The 19,376-nt window shown below is 38.3% G+C and overlaps 1 protein-coding gene across 2 annotated transcripts; it reads left to right on the forward strand.

The window, feature by feature from the left end:
* The first annotated feature begins 342 nt into the window (after positions 1-342).
* On the forward strand, positions 343-17,897 carry NSUN2 (NOP2/Sun RNA methyltransferase 2). 2 transcript variants are annotated; one of them, XM_068396010.1, is made up of 19 exons: positions 343-494; positions 569-726; positions 859-963; positions 1,077-1,182; positions 1,811-1,882; positions 4,506-4,590; positions 5,418-5,610; positions 6,005-6,079; positions 6,698-6,828; positions 9,382-9,455; positions 10,553-10,683; positions 11,291-11,387; positions 12,620-12,792; positions 13,325-13,417; positions 13,804-13,939; positions 15,238-15,318; positions 15,546-15,684; positions 16,632-16,671; positions 17,337-17,897. In XM_068396010.1, exons 1-19 carry the CDS (start codon positions 408-410, stop codon positions 17,740-17,742), a joined length of 2,382 nt encoding a protein of 793 aa, XP_068252111.1. In that variant the 5' UTR covers positions 343-407; the 3' UTR covers positions 17,743-17,897. The 2 variants fall into 2 exon arrangements, with proteins under 2 accessions (XP_068252111.1, XP_068252110.1); XM_068396009.1 differs by having other exon boundaries at positions 345-494; positions 11,291-11,396.
* The last annotated feature ends 1,479 nt before the right edge of the window (positions 17,898-19,376 follow it).

Below are 19,376 nucleotides of genomic sequence, written 5' to 3' on the forward strand. Positions count from 1 at the left end.
CCCGCGGCGCCTCCATCCAGCGGCCGAGCCGGCGGCACGCCCACTGGCACCGCGGACCAATCGGCGCCGAGGGCGTAGCCCGCACCGCCCCCTCCGTCCGCCGGTTGGGGGGGCCGCCGCGGGCGGAAGAGATGCTCGGGAGCAGGAGGTCCGCCGGGCCGGCGGCGTCGCGACGTGACGTGACATGACATGACATGACATGACGTGACGTGACAGGACGTAACATGACGCGACGCGACGCGACGCGGCCCGGAAGGAGTGCCGGGGGCGGGCCCGCGCATGAGCGTGGCGGCGCGAGCACGCGGCGGCGCAGTCGAGTGGCCCCGCGATCCCCCGGACGGGGCGGGAGGGGAGCGGCTGCCTCGACGGCGGGGCGCGCGGTGGGGCTCGGCCGGCGGCTGGCCGCCATGGGCCGCCGGGCCTGCGACCGCAGGCGGCAGCAGCAGCAGCAGCGGCAGGAGCGGGGCTATGGCGACGGCGGCGGGGAGCAAGCGGTGAGAGCCGGGCCGGGCCGGGGCGGGGCGGGGAGCGGCAGGGCCGCCGGGCTGATGGTGGCGGCATGTTTTAGGGCTGGGCCGCCGGCTACCCCGAGATCGTGAAGGAGAATGAGCTGTTCGAGCGGTACTACCGGGAGCTGGGCATCGTGCCCGCCGGCGAGTGGGGCGCCTTCATGGCGGCGCTGAGGGAGCCGCTGCCCGCCACGCTGCGCATCACCGGCTACCGGAGGTAGGGCGGGGAGGGGGGCCGGGGGCGGGCAGGGCTGGCACGTACCCGCCGTTAGTGCCGCGGAGGCGGTCTGGTGTTTGGAGAACGTGTGTCTCGATCTGGTCGTCTTCTGCGGGCCTCTCTCCCTTGCAGCCACGCCAAAGAGATCCTCCACTGCCTGAAGGAGAAGTACTTCAAAGAGCTGCAGGACCTGGAGGTAGACGGCCAAAAAGTCGAAATGCCCCAGTCGCTGAGCTGGTGAGTGAGCTGGAAGTGAAATAAGGCACCCTGCGTGTCCCCGACATCCAGCCTGACGAGTTGGTTTCTTTCTTTCTTTTGGCTCTGCCATTTTTCCATCTCTTTTCTCCCAGGTATCCAGAAGAGTTAGCCTGGCACACTAACTTGAGTAGAAAAATCTTACGCAAGTCGCCGCAACTGGAAAAGTTTCATCAGTTTCTGGTTAGCGAGACAGAATGTGTAAGTTTTGGGTAGATCTTGATTTTTGTTCTTTCATATGCTGAGCAGTGTTTTATTTAAATGCAGTATGAGAAATTGAGACTGTATCTTTTCTCTCAGAAGTTGAGTAGCTCAGAAGAATCTGGATTTTACGTTGCTGTTGGCAGTGATTCATCCCGTGACTCTGGCATGTAACCGCAGTTACAAATATTTCTCCTAAATTAATTGCAATTTTTTTTTTTGTTTGAGCATGTGAAAACGAGTCCCTGTAAAATAACTAGTTGGTGTTAGAAAACAGGTATTTGAGTCTGGTAAAAAGTAAGTGTGTGTACATACCAAGACTTACCTTTAGTGATGGAGCTTCTCACTTGGTGGAAGCCAGTTTCTCATTTCTTGAGCGGAAACTACATCTGTAGAATGAATAAAATTGGAGCAAATATGTAATTATCAGAAATTTCAGTTGGGTGAAATACTGTGATTTTGTTTGTTAAATGTTAACAAAATTTAATCCTAAGTTTATAATAGTGTGTTTTTGATTGTTTTATCATTTTACTACATAGAGATTTAAAAAATTTATTGCAAAAGAAATGCATTCTTTTGGAATGGCATAAGAAGGAGTTTGTTTTGGTTTTGTTTTTTTTCTTTCAAGGGAAATATCAGTCGTCAGGAGGCTGTTAGTATGATCCCACCTCTGCTGCTTAATGTTAACCCTCATCATAAGGTAAATCTAGAACATACTGTGTACTAGCGTTTTTACCTGGAAGATAGTTTGATTAAGCAATCAATGCTGATTCACAGTTCTGTTTTGTGTTGGTATGTTGTATGCTTTCTGCATGTAAACCACAGCAATCAACTAGTGTTCAGGTCACAAACAGGCAGGCAGGGGAACATCTGCTTTTTCAGCTTTATGTAATACCCTGTAAAAAAACACTGTTTTTAAGTAGTTACATAATCTTACTTTCAAAGTGTGAATGTATTTAGCTGCATCTAAGTTATATATTCATATTTCAACCCCCTTTTAAAGCAAGATGATGGTTTTTAACTTCCTGCTATCCATCACACTGTGAGGAGATGTAGTTTTCCAGATTCAAATGATAATGTTCCCTGCCAGGTAGTTTTCACCCGTCTATGCCTTTTGAAGAAGTTGCAAACTTCTGCTTTATAGATTTGTTAGGCAAAATAATTTGTGTGAGCTGAAACATGCTGTTAATGGTGGCTGAAGAGTACAGATTGCTAACTTTAACTGAGGTGTCTAAGGAATGCCCGTGATATTTCCTAATGGCAGATTGTAGGAATGGGGATATCTGGTAGCAAACTTCCTGTTCTAACCTTAGTGATGTTTTCATACACTACGTTTGTTTGCAGAATAAATCTATCAGGTGGCTTTATTTTCTTAATCTGCTAAGTTAATGAGCTAATTAGAAGTGCCTTGGTATCTCAAGCAACCATGTTGTGCACTTTCTTAAAAATTTTAAGTTTTTCAAACTTCTGACCTATATATTATAGAGACTCATTTGTACATACTTATTTTTATGTTAACGTTACTTAGCATACATTAACTTTTCAGTTTATTTTCTCCTACTCTCACCTCAACCTAACGTATGACACAGGGCTGATGGCTATGTTGCGTGAGGCAACATCTTCTCACCTCTCTTAAACGAATAATGAACTGAGTGATAGATTCAGTCCTAATGTGTCACAGACGCATTGTGAGTTTTGTTTGGAGTTGAACAGGTAGTGAAGGTGTTTGACTTAATGTAAAACACAAATTGTGAGAATATTTTTGCACACGCCTTAACTTATATTGCATATACTAAGATAGCCGCATACTTTTTTTGTGTTGAATGTTTAACTTGGGTGACTATATTTTCAACGAGCGCTTTCCAGGAGTGACTGTAAGATTTCACAAATTTCCTCATAAATCAGACTCAGAATAGGTTCTTTATACTCTCTGGTGACAAGACAGCAAATAGCTGCTGGAACGATGCCTTGACTGTTGTCATTTAGGACCTTTTATGGTTCTTACTGCCATACTTTCTGAGCTGCTTGTTATGACCAGAATTGCAGGTTAGTTTTCATGCTTAACCAGCATGTTCTCTACATCATGTCTTATATACTGATTCCTATCTAACACAACGATCAGCTTGATGATTGTCAAACCTCTGTAGTTGTGTTCATTTTTAATCTATTTTTCACAATTCATTTTTTTCCTCACCATTGACTTGCTGGACAATTTTAGAGCATGTTTAGGCTTGCTTATTCTTCATTATCTTTTGCATTATCTACAAAAGTAAGTAGAAACCAGTAGCGTCACAACTGTTACTTTAAACAGCAGATATGTTGCTCTCTTATTGAGTATGTCTCATGATGCATTAACACTTCTGCATGGCAGCGCTTATCACGTGCTCTCTGGAACTGTCAGTAAATGCTCTTTGCATTTCTCTGAGGTCTGTCTTCTAGCTTAGTCTTGTTCATGTCAGGGGCTTGCACGAGAATCTGCGCAGATCCGTCCCCATCCTTTATCCTCTTGCACAATTTCAGCTAGCAAAAGGTCCAGAAGATAGTCGTATGTTTCTGAAAATCTGTATCTTGGAGGAAAGATTCTAAGCTTCCTTACTTGAGAAAACAGTGTTAGCTGTCAAATGATTTGCTGTGGAAATGACTTTATGAATGACTTGATCACAAGCCAAGTTTGCAATGAACCAAGAGGGAGAAATATGCTAGAAATCAGGTGGTGTTGTCTACTGTTCTGTTCTGCTACCTGATGACAGTTTGAATACTTCCCAAATACTTCGTCCAGGATACAGAAACAGGCAGTTTATGCTGCCCTGATTTTTTGCATTAAAATGCAAATGTGTAAGGAGGGATAGCAGTTCATTTTTATAAAACCTGTGTAATCAACTGTGTCGGATAATCTCTGATTAATTTATTGATAGTTAAAGAAAAGTACAGCTTGCTCTTGAATGTAACTTTGCCCTTAATATTTGTGTGTATATGTAAAGTTCCAGTTAACTTCAGTCGGAATTGCTTGTGAGCTGACAAAGGGACCATATCCCCATATTTATATTCAGATTTCTCTTTCAAATTATTTTCAGATGATGTATTTGTTCCCTACAAACCACAGTCCTTGTTATATTTTAGACGCTCAGAGATAAAGCTGCATTCTGTGATGCATACAAAGAACAGAACTGTACTTTGTGTTTTTGCAAATTGGTATTCAGAACAATCATAATTCTGCAAGTATATGCAAAAATATTTAATTTAAACAAGAACCATAGTGAATTTCTCAAGTACTTAAAAAATACAAGGTAGGACTTTTTTTTTTAACTTTCTGGTGTTTGTAGATTCTAGATATGTGTGCTGCACCTGGATCTAAGACTGCACAACTCATTGAAATGTTGCATGCAGACATGAATGTTCCTTTTCCCAGTAAGTCTGGAAAAACTACCAAAAACTTTTGTGACTTTGAATTTCCGCTTTTTCTTGTAGAAGATTACTTTTAATATCACAGATAAGTAACTGCATTTAACTACATATTGAATTCCCAAAGTGGTTGAGTTAGATGGGAAGTACGCCACCTTTTCCTTCAAGCTTTGTAGGCTTCCTTGGCTTGAAGCAGAAAGAGTTTTTATGTGTATATATATATATATTTTCACAGTTCAGACTACAGTAGATGTGCTCAGAGCTTAATTTTTGTATATAAATCATGTTTACTTAGTAGATGGTGGCCCATGAGCACCTGTGTTTTAGTGGTATCCTGCAGACACTGGATTAAGCTGCTTTTTAGCCTTAAAATGGTAATGATATTTATCTTTTTTTTAAGCTTCAGAATCTTTACTTTCAGTTAGATGCTCACAGAAAATGCTGCCCACAGAAATTGTGAAGCTGCGGGGAGTAGATTCTTTCTGTGTTCTACTGAAAATCTGCTGATGTACAGAGATTGTCTTTGGTGGCAGTGGAGGTTTTCTCGGTTACAAGGGTTTTACTTTGAGAATTAAAAGTTGAAGGACCCTTGGTTGTGTCTTATTTCCGACGCATGGAAGCTAGAACTCTTGAGACTATATTTGACACATCAGTTAAACCTCAATGTACTTCGTTATTTTATGTCCAGTAAGGGGTCCTCTATTCGTAAGTAGTCTTTTGAGTAAAAATCTCTAGTGGAAGATTTACACAACTTTGAAGATAAGGCAATAAACTACATAAAATTATTTAGCTGTTGAACACTGAAGCATCTTCCCACTATTTTATGTTTCCAGAGGGTTTTGTAATTGCTAATGATGTCGACAACAAGCGCTGCTATTTGCTGGTTCATCAGGCTAAGAGGTTAAACAGTCCGTGCATCATGGTGGTAAATCATGATGCCTCCAGCATTCCTAACCTACAAATAGATGTTGATGGAAGAAAAGAGGTTCTCTTCTATGACAGGATTTTATGTGACGTCCCCTGCAGGTATCTTGCATGTGATCTTCAGTGCGCAGATTTTATTGTACTAAATGCAGTGCTAGAATTTTTGTGTTACTGAGTTATGCTTTGTGTGTTGCTTAATGAGTTACGGTTTATAATAACTTCCAAAACAGGTGAATGCCTTAAACTGTCTTAGGTAAGAGGATACCAAATCAACTTTCATTCCAAGTGGTACTTAAATTTGGTTAGTTGAAGGCTATAAGTTTTGTATTCACACTCAGAATATTGAAATACAAAGATGGTGTAGAAACAAACAGTACAGCATGGGAGAACTAGTTAACATGGGAGAAGGACTGTTAATTTTTTGCTGCTATAAATTACTTGATATGAAATTGGTTTTACTCACAAGTAATACAAATCTGTTCAACTTCTCTTACAGTGGAGATGGAACCATGAGGAAAAACATTGATGTATGGAAGAAGTGGACAACACAAAATAGTTTGCAGCTCCATGGGTAAAAATGCTTATTACACATCTGCACTTCTTTTATTTCTCTCTCCCCCTTTTCCCATATCTTTAACATCTGCATGCATTCGCATGTTAATATATAACAAAGCAGAGACTTAAGAAGAGTTGCTTTTCTCTCAAATCAAGAGCTTATGTGCTATTCAGAGAAAGTGTAATATTTCAGATGTGACGAGTGGAGTGTGTGAATCTAAATTGCTTGTATTCTTATGAATATCTGACATATTAATGTTCCTTGGATTGATTTAAACAAGGTAGCTAATGAAACCGGAAACAAATCCTTTGGTTGGGATTCTTAGCATTTAGGCAGGTAAAATACTGCTGGAAAATACAGAAACTTGTAAAATTTAATAGTAATGTTTTAAAGTCTTTAGAATATAATGGTTTCAGTTACCTGTTTTAATAGGTGTAATTGTGAGTGTGTCTGCAGTGCAGCCTGCACTGAGCTGACTTAGTTTAAAACTGACTTGAGTTTGTGTACTAGTGACAGCTGCTGGCTTAGTCCATGGAGTATATGTCTGCAGTATAGCTTCACCTGTAAGAAATTTGATGGCAAATCTTTCTGGTTCCCAAATGATACATGGCTAGACTAAGAGTGTTCTGTTAGATTGCAGTTAAGAATTGCGACCCGTGGTGTTGAACAGCTGGCAGAAGGTGGGAGAATGGTATATTCTACGTGTTCGTTGAATCCTATTGAAAATGAAGCTGTGATTGCATCTCTGCTGGAAAAGAGTCAAGGTGAGAATGCGAGCTTGGACGGAGCGGGGAAATCTTTTTTTTTTTTTCTCAGCCCAAAAAAGGATATGTGTATGATAAGCTTAGTGTAGGTACTGTGCTCCTAGTGTGCAAAACTGCAGCAATTTTTTGGTACCGGTAGGTTTTCATCGGTGTTGATAACAGCAGTCTTCTTAAATGGGCCTGAATCATGTGCAAATATAAAACCTGAGGAAGTTGTGTTAATGATACACAAAAGACTTCTACACATCAATGGAATTCAGTCTCTGTTATCTGGCTTCTGCTAACCAATTTCACTGGTTGGAGTCCATGTCTGACATTTATATTTCCTTTGGAAAACACAGCATGGGACATTACTGTTGTATGCTATCAGAGTAAAAAGCCCAGAGCATAATTAAATAGTTAGAGGAACGTTATTGTGCACCAGTAGGTGGGAGTCACTGATATGTTTAGCATCCTTCGACCCACATTTTGACATGCTTGGAATTTTAATGTCTTCAAGCTCATGGGTTTTTTTACACTTTTGACTTGCATATGAAGGCTTGCTTAATTTGCTGTTAAGTCTCAGTCATCTGAAATAACAAGAGGTGGAAAAACTGAGATGAGCTGGGAAGCTGCACTGCATAAGTTTGTGATAGTAGGGTTTAGTAGCCCAAATTTCTGGTCTTGAGCTGATGGACGCTGTTTTTTCTGAGTCAGTAACCTGAAGTCTGAAGACATCTAATGAGATTTTGCATGAAAAGTTCCACAGACTTTGTTAAGTTGAGCTTGTACAGAGCAGAAGCAGCTGTATTGCTCCTGGAGCTGACCTGGTTCTGGAAGTAGAATAGCCTGTTTTGTGTAATGTTTTCTTTGTGCCAGTCACTATTCTGGCCCCAAATTACGCATGAAATTTCATTGTCTCTGAAACAGCAGCTTAGCTAAAATGCCTGCAGATAATTAGGAATTGACTATTTAATTTCCACTCAAAGGACTGAGTGAAAGAACAACATAGACCTGTTTCCAGTAAATTATAGTATGCTTGGCTTACTGAAGGCTGCAGTATGCCAGGGTTAAGTTTAACAATGACAAGATTGGAAAGCAGTAAGGACTAGTTGGATAGGAGCACAAAGCAGTATGGATGTTAATATGGAGGCCAACAATTGCAGCATCCTGGGCAAATTCAGTACTTGGAGATAAGGATCTTGGCTGGCTGTGGCATTTGGATCTTGTCTCTGCCCAGTGGAGATATTTTGAGGCTTACTTGGAGGCTATGATGTGTCCCAGCAAGTGAACATTATCCTTGGGGCTTAAATGTAGGTGTAGCTAAAGAAGGGTGAGGTAGTGCAGTGGTCTGCAGGAAGCATTGGCCCTCAAGGATTTGCTCAGCTCAGTCCAGAAGGTTTCTTGGTTCTTCGCTGTTAACTTAGTTCCTAGCACTGTGTAACACTGCTACTTGTGGAGCAGATCAGAGATTGCTTTCCCCTTAGGGCTGAAGGAGTAAGGAAAAGGCACTTTTGTACCATGTTTCCCTTCTAGGAATTGTAGTACTTCTAATGGACCCTTTAATGGCTTATCGGTCTGATGTAGGCTTGAGTTATGAGTTGAAGTCATGCTGTAGGTAGGCAGGAATATTCAAAGGACAGATGCAAACATCACCTTTAATCAGATTTGAAATGTCATTTTGGAACTTGTCTATGAATTCATGTATCACTTCTTCATTTATTTAAAAGACTTGCTTAAACCATCATTGAAAGAGTAAATGGTTAGTTATGTAGAACAGATTGATAAATTGTGTATGACATGAGGAAAAGCCTACCTAATTGTTAAATAACTAAGTATTCAGAATCACAAGAAATTTTAAGGTTATTCTTCTCTATAGAGATCACCTGTTTAAACAGTAACTTTTTATATCACTCTTTCTGGACTTGGGGCAGCTTAAAGTTTTTATTCAGTAGATTAAATTATACTCTGTTGATGTTTCTTGTAGTAATCTCACATATTTTAGGCACATATCCTTTTGTCCTGTGAGGTTGATAGTACTTACCTTATTGTTAAACAGTTTGGAATTTTCCTTTCTGTTTAAAAAATAATAAATTCTTTTTCTTCTCACACTGGAATATATTAAGGTTGTAAGTCCATAAAATGACAATATATCAAGCATTTTAAAAGGCTTAGTCATCCCAAAAGAGTACTTCTCTGAAAATCAGTGTAGTAAATTCAAATACTAAGTAAGTGAGAATAAAATCTTCTACACCTACATTGCCTGGAACACTGGTGTTTAATGATACAGGTTGTAGAGTATTACTCTGTGCAGCTGCTACAAAAAGTATTTAACCGTTATATTTTGGTTCATTTATAGGCTGCAAACTTCTGTAGTTGTTATGAACAGTTCTTACCATCTTTCTTGTTAATTTACACAGTAGTAATTGTATAACATTTTGTTCCTTGACAGTTTTAAAAGGCAATGGTCTTAACACGGTCTTAAAACTTGAAGGAAAACTATTTTTATAAAAGTTAATTAAGAACACAACTCTCATTCTGTTTTCAAGAATGTTTATATTCTGGGGATTTCAGGTGCCTTAGAACTTGCTGACGTCTCTTCTGAGTTACCAGGTTTGAAGAGGATGCCAGGAATTACAAAATGGAAGGTACCTGGTATTTTTGAAGTTCTTGGTCTGCGGTAGAGTGTTAAATTAGGGAAATTTTGAAGTTAACATTTCAAAACATTAGATTGAGCTGAAGTAATGGTAGTGATTCGCTGTTTAGAGTTTTAGACAATATAGCATCGTAGGGGAGAGGGCTAAAAATCTTTCTGATGGTAAGTTCTCGTCTCCTCATCTGCTGTCCTGTTTTTCCTCTAGCTTTCTTTGCTCTGCCTCCAATACTTCCTTAATATTAATTCCCTTTTCCATTGTGTGCATGTGGCCTGTAGATGGCAACATAATTTCAGCCACTTTTTAAGTTATTCCTCCTCCATCTTTACAGTCTGTTAGATTCTCTAGTTCTTTAGCTGGTCCATTTGAATCATTTGAAAGTAAAAGATGTTAAATCCTTTCTGGAAGTAAGCTATAAAACCTGCAGAGATGTGAGTAATGCTAGAATATTAATAGAATCTTGTATTTTGTTCCAGGCCTTATGTGATTTCAATTCTGGAAACAGGCTGGTAGGGAGGGGCAAAAAAGCCCAAAGCTGCTTCAGCTTCCTGTTAAGAGTGTAATCAAGAAGAGTAGGTGGCCATCCTGGTAGTAGGAAAAGAAGCTCTGATTAAATTTTAATTATGAGCACCTTTGCAACACCACTGGTTGTTCTGTCGTCTCTCACTGTTTTACTAGTCTCTTGCAATGGCAGCCTGCAGGTTTATGCCTGTGTGTAGGCTAATGAACAAGATGCATGGAATAAAAATTTGCGTATGTTCTGCCATCGGAAATAGAGCTTAGAAACTGGCGGATTTCTTTCTTGCAGTTCCAAAGTTTAAATTGTGTGCTTGTACCTGAAGGATAAATGTAAAATGCATAACTGTAGCTTTATAATCTTAATTTTACTTTTTTCTGTACTGTATAAAGCTACAAAATATATATATGAAGACCACTAAGAGTATATTGTATTCCCTGTAACATTTATTTCTGTGTTTGCTGTTGAAATAACAAATCTCTCTCCATCTGAACCTTGGTCTGAAAGTATTTAATTAAAACTTGTAAAATGGTGGCCTATATTCTTCACAGTATTTGTATTTACTCCTTTGAAGGTAATGCTGAAAGATGGACAGTGGTTTGAAGAGTGGAAAGATGTGCCTTCAAATAGACAAACACAAATACGTCCCACTATGTTTCCAGTAAAAGATGAAGACAAGCTAAAGGCAATGAATCTAGAGCGTTGGTAAGTTTTCCCAGAGTAGATTTTATGAGGTTTTGATGGTTACCTTGTGTGGTCGTGGGCAAATTATAATTGGGTCAGATTAGGAACGTGTTGCAGTGTAGACCTGTGCTTGTATAGGTCCCAGTATATTTTGATTGCTTCATACGAAATGACAGCCCATAATATTTAAATTCCAGTGAATTGAGAGAAATTATTGAAAGTTGCTTACAAGGGATAAGTACTCACACAAACAGGTCAAATTCTTTGCATCCAATAGAGATACATAGCCAAAATTACTGGAAAAGTATGTAAAACTTTTAACATTTGAACAAAGTGACTTATTTTCTATGAAAGACTTTCCATAGCTATTCTAAAAATAGTGTTTAGAAATGAGTCATTAAAGCTCAGATGTGAATAGTGAAATGAATGCGTTGCACTGATGCAAGTTATTTTGCCAGAATGCTCTGTTTTAGATCCTGTTTCTAGCCTGATAAATTAAATCTGAACAATCCTAATAGGAATACTTAGTTTACCCTGAAAGGAAATATAAATGTGACACTTCTAGTACTTTGTGAGAGCCTGAATGCTGATGATGAACTGCAACATTTCTTTTTATTTTTCCCCCTAGTCTTAGGATATTGCCACATCACCAGAACACAGGAGGTTTCTTTGTGGCTGTGTTAATAAAAAAATCTCCAATGCCTTGGAATAAACGCCAGCCTAAGGTAACAAAGGTAAAATGTTTACTTCTAATAACATTTCTGGATTTTTTTTGAAAGCTCACATAATAGAAAATATACTATAACTGTTTTGTATCTGCCCTTCAGTTATAGTTCAGTGTGTCAATTAAAAATAAACTCCTAAATCCCTTAAGAACTTTAAAAAAAATCTCATTTTAAAACAGAAAAAAAAAAGGAGGGGGGGATTTTGAAATCATAGTAAAATAGCAAGATAAAACTTGAACCTAAAATTAAGGCTTTGAAAGAATTACAGAAGCAGATTAGATTGGGTAGTTAAAGCTGTCGCTTCCTTCAGCTGTGTGTGGTCTCTATGCTGAAGGCTTTTTCTGCTGTGTTATAAGCTAATTCTGATTTGTTTATCTTACTCTGTGGCTGGTTGCTCAGGAGTGATTCACTAGCAGATTAGTCTAGCAGATCAGCAGCAGGGGTAAAACTGTTAGGAGCAGCAGCAGCTTCAGCCATCTGACTTTAATCCATTTGTTGTCAATCGTCTTTAAAATCCTGTCAACAGGATTTTAAGTTGACATTTATTTGATCTCTTAGGTTGTTCGTATCTTTGAGAGAAACTTCTTGTGTGAATCCCTTTTAGCTGTTTCTATTTGATTTGCTTCATTGGAACACCTTATGAGTAAAATGTGTGTGGCAGTAAGGAGAAAGCATTTATTCAGAAGCAAGTGTCATCCAAATAGTTCATGCTGTTCTAAGTTTAACATTATAGCACTCTTACAGAAAGCACACAGCAGCAGGGTGTGTGTGTCACTTTGAGTGCTAGGAGGAAAGCAGCAGATCCTGACTTAAAGCAGTCTTCTCCTTGAGTGCTTGACCATGATTTTGTAAATCACAGAATCAATCAGGTTGGAAGAGACCTCTGGGATCATCGAGTCCAACCATTGCCCTGACACCACCATGTCAACTACACCATGGCACTAAGTGCCATGTCCAGTCTTTTCTTAAACACATCCAGAGATGGTGACTCCACCACCTCCCTGGCTTTCCTGGATAGTTGGTAAGAAATTGTCCAGATCAGTACTAGACGTAAATGCAATTTATAATGGTATCTTGATTTATTAATCAAATTAACTTCCTAAATGGATCTGTTTAAGCACTTACATAAAAACTAGTAAGAATTAAGCCCATGCAAAGAGAGAACATAGGTACCTTTTGTTACAAGTTAGATACTACTTTTGCTTTGTTGAAAATACTATAATTTGAAATAGGTTCATCAGAAACTACCACAAAGAACAGGAGATACTGAAGTGACAGCAGCTAATTCAGATGGTTCTGAATCTATTACTGAAGAACCAACACTTGCTGAAAATGAAGAGTCTAAGAAAATGCAAGAATTGCAGAATTCAGACACTGAGCAAAGCAAAAAGGAAGGAGTATGCGGGTAAGAGACCATGTCTGAGTATTTGTCCCGTGACAACTCTGTAATTGCTGAGTATTCTGTAGTTCTTTTGTTACTGGACTCATTTAGAAGTCAGTCAAGAAGAATTAATGAATTTGCTCAGGTGTCCTATGTTTCCACATTTTCTGTCTTGTATTTCAGCAAGTTAGGAACATAGCCACTTTTCTTATTAGCCTGTGCAAAGTCTGTTAGTCCTTTCTTCTCTGTTAAGGAAAAAAAACTACTTTCAGAAGTTAACCTTTGGAAGATCTTTACTGTCTTCACAATTACTCCCTCAGAAATCTGTGTTTACTTGTTTTTGTGGTTTCTGTTTTCAAGCACTGCTTTCACTTCCTCATTTTAAGAAGTTAAATTTTGGATAATATTGTCTTAGTGAAGCACAGGAAGATGTCAGTATTCTGTTTGGCATACTATTGTTACCGTAAGGCAAGTGTTGACTAAATTAAGTGAATATACTGATTTTAAACCAAGTACTTTTACTAAAATTGACAATGCAATGTTATTTTGTTTTTAGACCACCACCATCTAAAAAAATGAAGTTGTTTGGTTTTAAAGAAGACCCTTTTGTGTTTCTCCCTGAAGATGATCCATTGTTCCTTCCTATCCAGTAAGAGAAAAATGTTTCTGTTTTGGAAGTAAGATTCCTAGTAGTTTAGGAATATTAGTAGTTCTATTCATCACAAAAGATGGGTCTAGTTGGTCATACATAAAACTTTTTCCCTAGCTTTGCACCAGGTGCCCCTCCCCTCAACGCTTAAGCTCTTCTTAAATGAAATAGCCAACTATAGTTTGCCCTGGAAATTTTGGAGTGTATCTTAGAGTCTATGACAGCTTGTCTTTTCTGATGTCATGCGTCTTAGAAAGTCTGATCTTTGTGTTCTGGAGCCAAAGTGTTAAGTGTTTGCAGAGATAGCTTGAGGGAATGGCTAACCCATACATTTTGAGTATGTCATTTCATTGTTCAGTTAATCAAAACAAGTATTATGGCCACAGGAAGTTTTATGCATTGGACCCATCATTTCCCAAGATGAATTTACTAACTCGAACTCAAGAAGGAAAGAAGAGACAGCTGTACATGGTTTCTAAGGAGCTAAGGAATGTGCTTCTGAACAACAGTGAGAAGATGAAGGTATGGTTCATTCTTCAAGTGTTCCTAACAGAGATCGTAAGCATCAGTGGATGTCTCCTTGAACTTTTTTGCCGAGCTTACTGTTCATATAGAGGATTAGCCCTCTCATAGGCCTTTTTTTTAGTCTGGACGAATGTTTTCGTCTCTATCCCTCCTCTGTTAAAGAGATTAAAAGTTGTTTCTGAGAGGTAGATAATCACAAGATTAAAATTGATATGTGTTTTAGCAGATGGAAGGGAAGCTGAAAGTAGAGGAAGGGAATAGAACTGCTGTGTGCGTACCAGCGTTGTTATGTGGTCTTCAGGTACCTTCACAAGTTTACATTGACACTGTTGTATTTATGAGCTCCTAAATTATAAAAGTATTAAGAGATTTGAAAGCCTATGAAAAATAATGGATAACTTCAGCTGAATTATTAACTGGCTGTGTTACACGGGGACATTGTTTCAAAGTAATTTCAACAACTGAACATTTTGAAAAGTTGTTAAGCTGAATGATAATGGGATAAGAAGTAGTTTTTGTGAATTAGAGGGAAAAATGATTTTTTTTTTTTTTATATAACTCCCCATGGAAAATGCCTTGCAAATGCTAAAGATTTGTCTTAAAAGTCATTGAATAATTTAAGTGAGAATGAGGTCATCTAGTCCAGCTTCCTTTCTGCCCCAAGCAGAGCTAACTTCAAAGCTAGATCAGATACAGTTTGGGGCCTCGTCCAGTCAAATCATGAAAATTTCCAAGGATATTCATTACATCTTTGCAATAGATCTTTGAGATGGATAAATAATTATCCTTTTATCCCACATGTAGGAAATGGCTACATAATTAACAAAATTTTAAGAAACTGGTGCATTATATTAGGCAGTGAGACTTCGGGTACCACAAAGGATATAGTGTCCTAATATAAGCACTTGTGCATTTTTAAAATCCTGTCCTTGATTGACTTTCCCAGAATCACCCAGAAAATTCTTACTCAAGCTAAAATTAAAATTAGATCTTAATAGTTCATTGCCCTCATTTTAAGAGTGACACTTCTTCACAGTGTTCAGTTTTCAACATGGAAAGGAGTAAAAGGTGTTTTATGTTGAGAGAGAACTGTGGATCAATAGTGGGAATTCCTTTTTCTCTTCAATGAATTTTCACATTAATTTAATTCAGTGTCCAGTGCAAATGAGCAAACGTTACGGCAGAATTATCCTTTCTTCCTCCTTTTAGTCAAACAGTTGAGGAAAAACAAAGTTCAGAGTGGTGGTTTAGAATTTGTACTCCTTAATGATGCTTATTGGCTTTGCCATTTGCAGGTTATTAACACAGGGATAAAAGTCTGGTCTCGCAACAGTGATGGTGAACAGTTTGGATGTGCGTTCAGACTAGCACAAGAGGTAATTACATAGCATTGTATTTTCAAAGGAGATACTTTGATTTCCTCTAGAGCCTATTGCACAGCTGGCATTAACTTTGTCAGATGAATGACAATTTGCAATTTCAGTATGGTTTAAAATGTGAAAGTTGTTTTCTGATACTAGCTGAAGGACATACTGTTTTTAGCATTTTTCCTTCAGAAAGCAGAGGTTGCATTTTGAAATAATTATATTTATTTATTAAACAGGGAATTTATACTCTGTACCCATTCATTCATGCAAGGATTATAAATGTCTGCATAGAAGATGTTAAAATTCTGCTAACCCAGGAAAATCCATTCTTAAGTAAATTTAGCAGTGAAACACAGAAGAAAGTCAAAGGCATGGGTAAGCCTTCTAATTTGTGCTATGACAAAATGATTATTATACAGTACATGGAAGACTATGAAAATCCTGTCTCATAAACTCTTACTTGCTAAAAAATTTGACTAAATTTAATCTTAAATATACTTGTTAATTAGGTAAGTAAGCATTACGGAAACCCAGTGTGCTACTAGAAACTGTAGTCCTTTCTGATCACAGCCTTTAAGGTTTATGAACTCCGGAGAACAGAAGAGTTGCCAAACTTGTGACTTCTGTGAAGCAATGCTGTGAGGCAGCATTTAAAATATCTGATGAACAAAGATTTTTTTATATGCTACTGATCTTTACGTGTGTTAGTGCTCCAGCTGAAACTGTTTGTCATCTGAGATTGTTTGTCATGATTTTATGTATCAATATAGTTATTCAGATTTGATTTTCTTAAATGTGGGTAGCAATGTCTAGTCATATTAAATTTTTTTTTTCCTCTATGCTGGATCCTTGAAGAAATGAAGACTGGTTTTCAGTTGTCTGTTTATGTTGTTTTATTTCCAAGTCATTGCTGGTCCTTGTGCTTCAGTGCTTGATGAGACAAAATAGGAAGAACAATTTTTCTGAAGTTTGGCCTGGCATACTCTTATGTTCATTTTACTGAAGTAAAAGTTCCTTGCTAGATTCACTGAGTAAATTAATCCACTGTGTGGTTTTGTATTTTGTTTGTTTGGTGTTTGGGAGAGAGAAGGGTTGGCAGTTGCTTTTGTAAATATATAAATACTCCGGTCTGGAAAAAAAAAAGGAAAGAATAAAACCTGGTATTGTCTACAGCTTACTGTACTGCTAACCAGCTCATGTGGTGTGGTTGTCTAAAAACTTGTTTTCTTGAACATTTTCAGATTATGATTACAATAATTTTAACATTGTACCAAGTAACACATCTGTTTTGTTTTTCTTCCCCCCATCCCCCTTCCCTGTAGCAATGGGAAGTATAGTTCTGAAGTACGACCCAGACCCTGAGTAAGTAAATGTGTTGCTTTCCATTTACACAGTTTTAAAACTTGGACAAGAACTTATTTTCATTTAGGAAAAACAGAAGTGGAGGCATAGAGATGCAGTGAGGTCAACAGTAAAGCCAGACAGGATACAAAGAATGTAACAGGGAAAGAAGCTATCTTGCCTGTGAGTTCTTAAAACAATTGCAGGATTTAGCTTTATAAAGGAGAGCTAGTAGTTCTGCCGGAGGTCCACAGTATCACTGCATGTGATTTATTTGTTTGTTTGTTTCCCTGTGAAGTCCAGCATTTGGAACAGCAAAAGTTGAACTTTTGCATTGTTCATTTGTGTTGACAAAGTAGTATCAGAAGCTCTTGAGAACTTTTAAAATGTCAGCTTTTATCTTACTGTTGCTTATATTAGTTTCAAAACCAGAGCCAGAAAATTATTTTGCCTGTTGCAGAAATTTAATAGCATTGCACTTTATTTTTTTTTTTGCTTGCTTGCAGACAAGCAGGTACCTCTTTGGATATTGAAGTTAAGACCAATGTACTTGCATCTTCTACTAAAAGTTAAAAAATGCATTCACTATTAAAGATTGTGCACTTATTTATCAGCGTGTGGCTATAAAATTAAGTTTTTAATATTAACTTTCTTGTAGTTGACCAAATGTAACTGCTTGTTTGTAGAAAACCTGATGATCTTCAGTGTCCTATAGTGCTGTGTGGTTGGCAAGGAAAGACATCACTCCGTGCCTTCGTGCCCAAGAATGAGAGACTTCATTACCTGAGGATGATGGGAGTTGAAGTGTTTAAAGCAAAGAGGAAGGAGGAGGAATCGGAAAGTAAAACAGAGGAAGAAGTCCAACATAGGCTGGCACAAACAGAGGAAGGAATGGATGTGGAAGATAAAGAACATAATTTAGTCACACAAATGGAAGCAGAAATAGGTGAAGAATCTTCCCACAGCCCTGTGGAAAGCAGTACTATGGAAGTAGAAAATAAAATTGAGGATTTAGATCAATCTAGTAAAAATGCCAACAGTTATGTAAGCCAGAAAAGCAAAGACACGGATACGAGTGATGTGAAAGATTAAGTTTCTTTCTCTATTACTTGGCAGCTTCCATGAGGCTCACATCCAGACTTTTTCTTTTAGCATGGAAGTATATTTTAAAATTTTGATTGGAATGAGATGTTCCTCTTCACCTATTTTATTTTTTAAATGAAAACTATAAAGAAATTTCTCTTCAAGTGTGTCGTCTTTTTAGCATTTTAAGCTCCATATTACTGGTGGGTTTGTGTGTCTGTTGCTGGCAGTGGACCATGCACCAGAAAAATCTAGAGCCCGTATTTGAAATGGAATAATGGTGTGTACAAATGAACTGCCTGTATAACTGGTCAAGAATTCCTTCAGAAGAAAAAATGGGGGTTTCATTTGAAGCACGTAAGTTCTAGAAAAATATTTTTCTCTTCAGATTGCTTACTCCACCTACCACCCACTCTGATTACTAATTACACAGGTCCTTTAATGGATAAGGGAATTGGTGTGAGTATGCGTACAAATGCACATATAGGATATCTAACTAACAACCTGGTTAACATTTATTCAAAACAAAACCATGCACAGCATCCTAGGGAAAAAAAAATGCAGAATGCATTTTGCCAGAGACTGATGTCTGAGATTCTTCTTCAGAGTGGTGAATTGCTTAACAGGTACAGATAGTAAATGTCCATTAGCTAGATCTTCAGGTATGCTGAGCATGCCTCAAACTCATATCTTGAAATGTGCCTGTTTAAGAGTCCATGACTGTCCCTGAAATCTGCTGCGGTCATCTGTTTCTCTGTCATTTCTTCAAGTGCGAGTCGTCTCTTAAGTTTTGCAAGATACTTTCAGCTATAAAGCTGAAATAACAGTTAAAGTGTGGTGATATATATATTGTTGTATAGTAGATGTTTAAAAGAGGGTATTTAGGTCCAAAAGGGTAATTTACTTAATCTGACTTAAAAATAGTTGGCTACCTCAGAAACTTATAATATAAATTCCATCCTTCATGACTTGCTCTCAGCAATACGCTTTGTACTTGTATCAAGTTGACCTGAAAGGAAAGTGACCAGTGGTACAATGTATTGTCCTCCATTAGGACCATGGTGGTGCAAATAGTTGTGTTGCTTGTCGAACTAACTTTTTCCATGTATATTTTTACTGATGACATCCTAATGTGGCTTGGATCCATTTGCTGTACCTTGGTACAACAGACTTTCTGATGCCTGCCCTTGAACTACTTCATCAAAGGGAGTATTCTTGAGGGAGAGATGTAAAAGTGAAATAATGCCATGTCCTTGGATAAGATATTAGTCTCATGCAGTGAAGAACCATTGATGGGACTCATTTGCCTCTTGAGAGTCCACAAAATAGGTTAATAAAAAATCAGTTCTTGCCCTTGTATTTTGCTAAGGTTTGAGTTTGTTCTTTGAAGCGGGAGCTGCGATTGTACAGGTTCTTTTTTGTCAGCTCCTTAGGCTGAAGAGCAGCATAGCAGAATTTTCTTTTGAATTGAGGTCTATGCAAAGTATAATTTTTAAATCTGAAATCACAGAGTTGTTTTGGTTGGAAAAGACCTTTAAGATCATCAAGTCCAACTGTTAACCTAGCATTGCCAAGTCCACCACTAAACCATGTCACTAAGCACCACATCTACATGTGGTAGCTTACCACTGGCAGACTGAAAT

The sequence above is a fragment of the Nyctibius grandis genome, chromosome 3 (genome assembly GCF_013368605.1).
Source record: "Nyctibius grandis isolate bNycGra1 chromosome 3, bNycGra1.pri, whole genome shotgun sequence".
NCBI lineage: Eukaryota > Metazoa > Chordata > Aves > Nyctibiiformes > Nyctibiidae > Nyctibius > Nyctibius grandis.

Bases quoted from the DNA above. Each gene is read 5' to 3' on its own strand.
- NSUN2 (XM_068396009.1), top strand. From the start codon at position 408: ATGGGCCGCCGGGCCTGCGACCGCAGGCGGCAGCAGCAGCAGCAGCGG. The intron at 1,183-1,810 runs GTAAGTTTTGGG...TTTTCTTTCAAG, and splicing joins TGGTTAGCGAGACAGAATGT to GGAAATATCAGTCGTCAGGA. The intron at 5,611-6,004 runs GTATCTTGCATG...CTTCTCTTACAG, and splicing joins TTATGTGACGTCCCCTGCAG to TGGAGATGGAACCATGAGGA.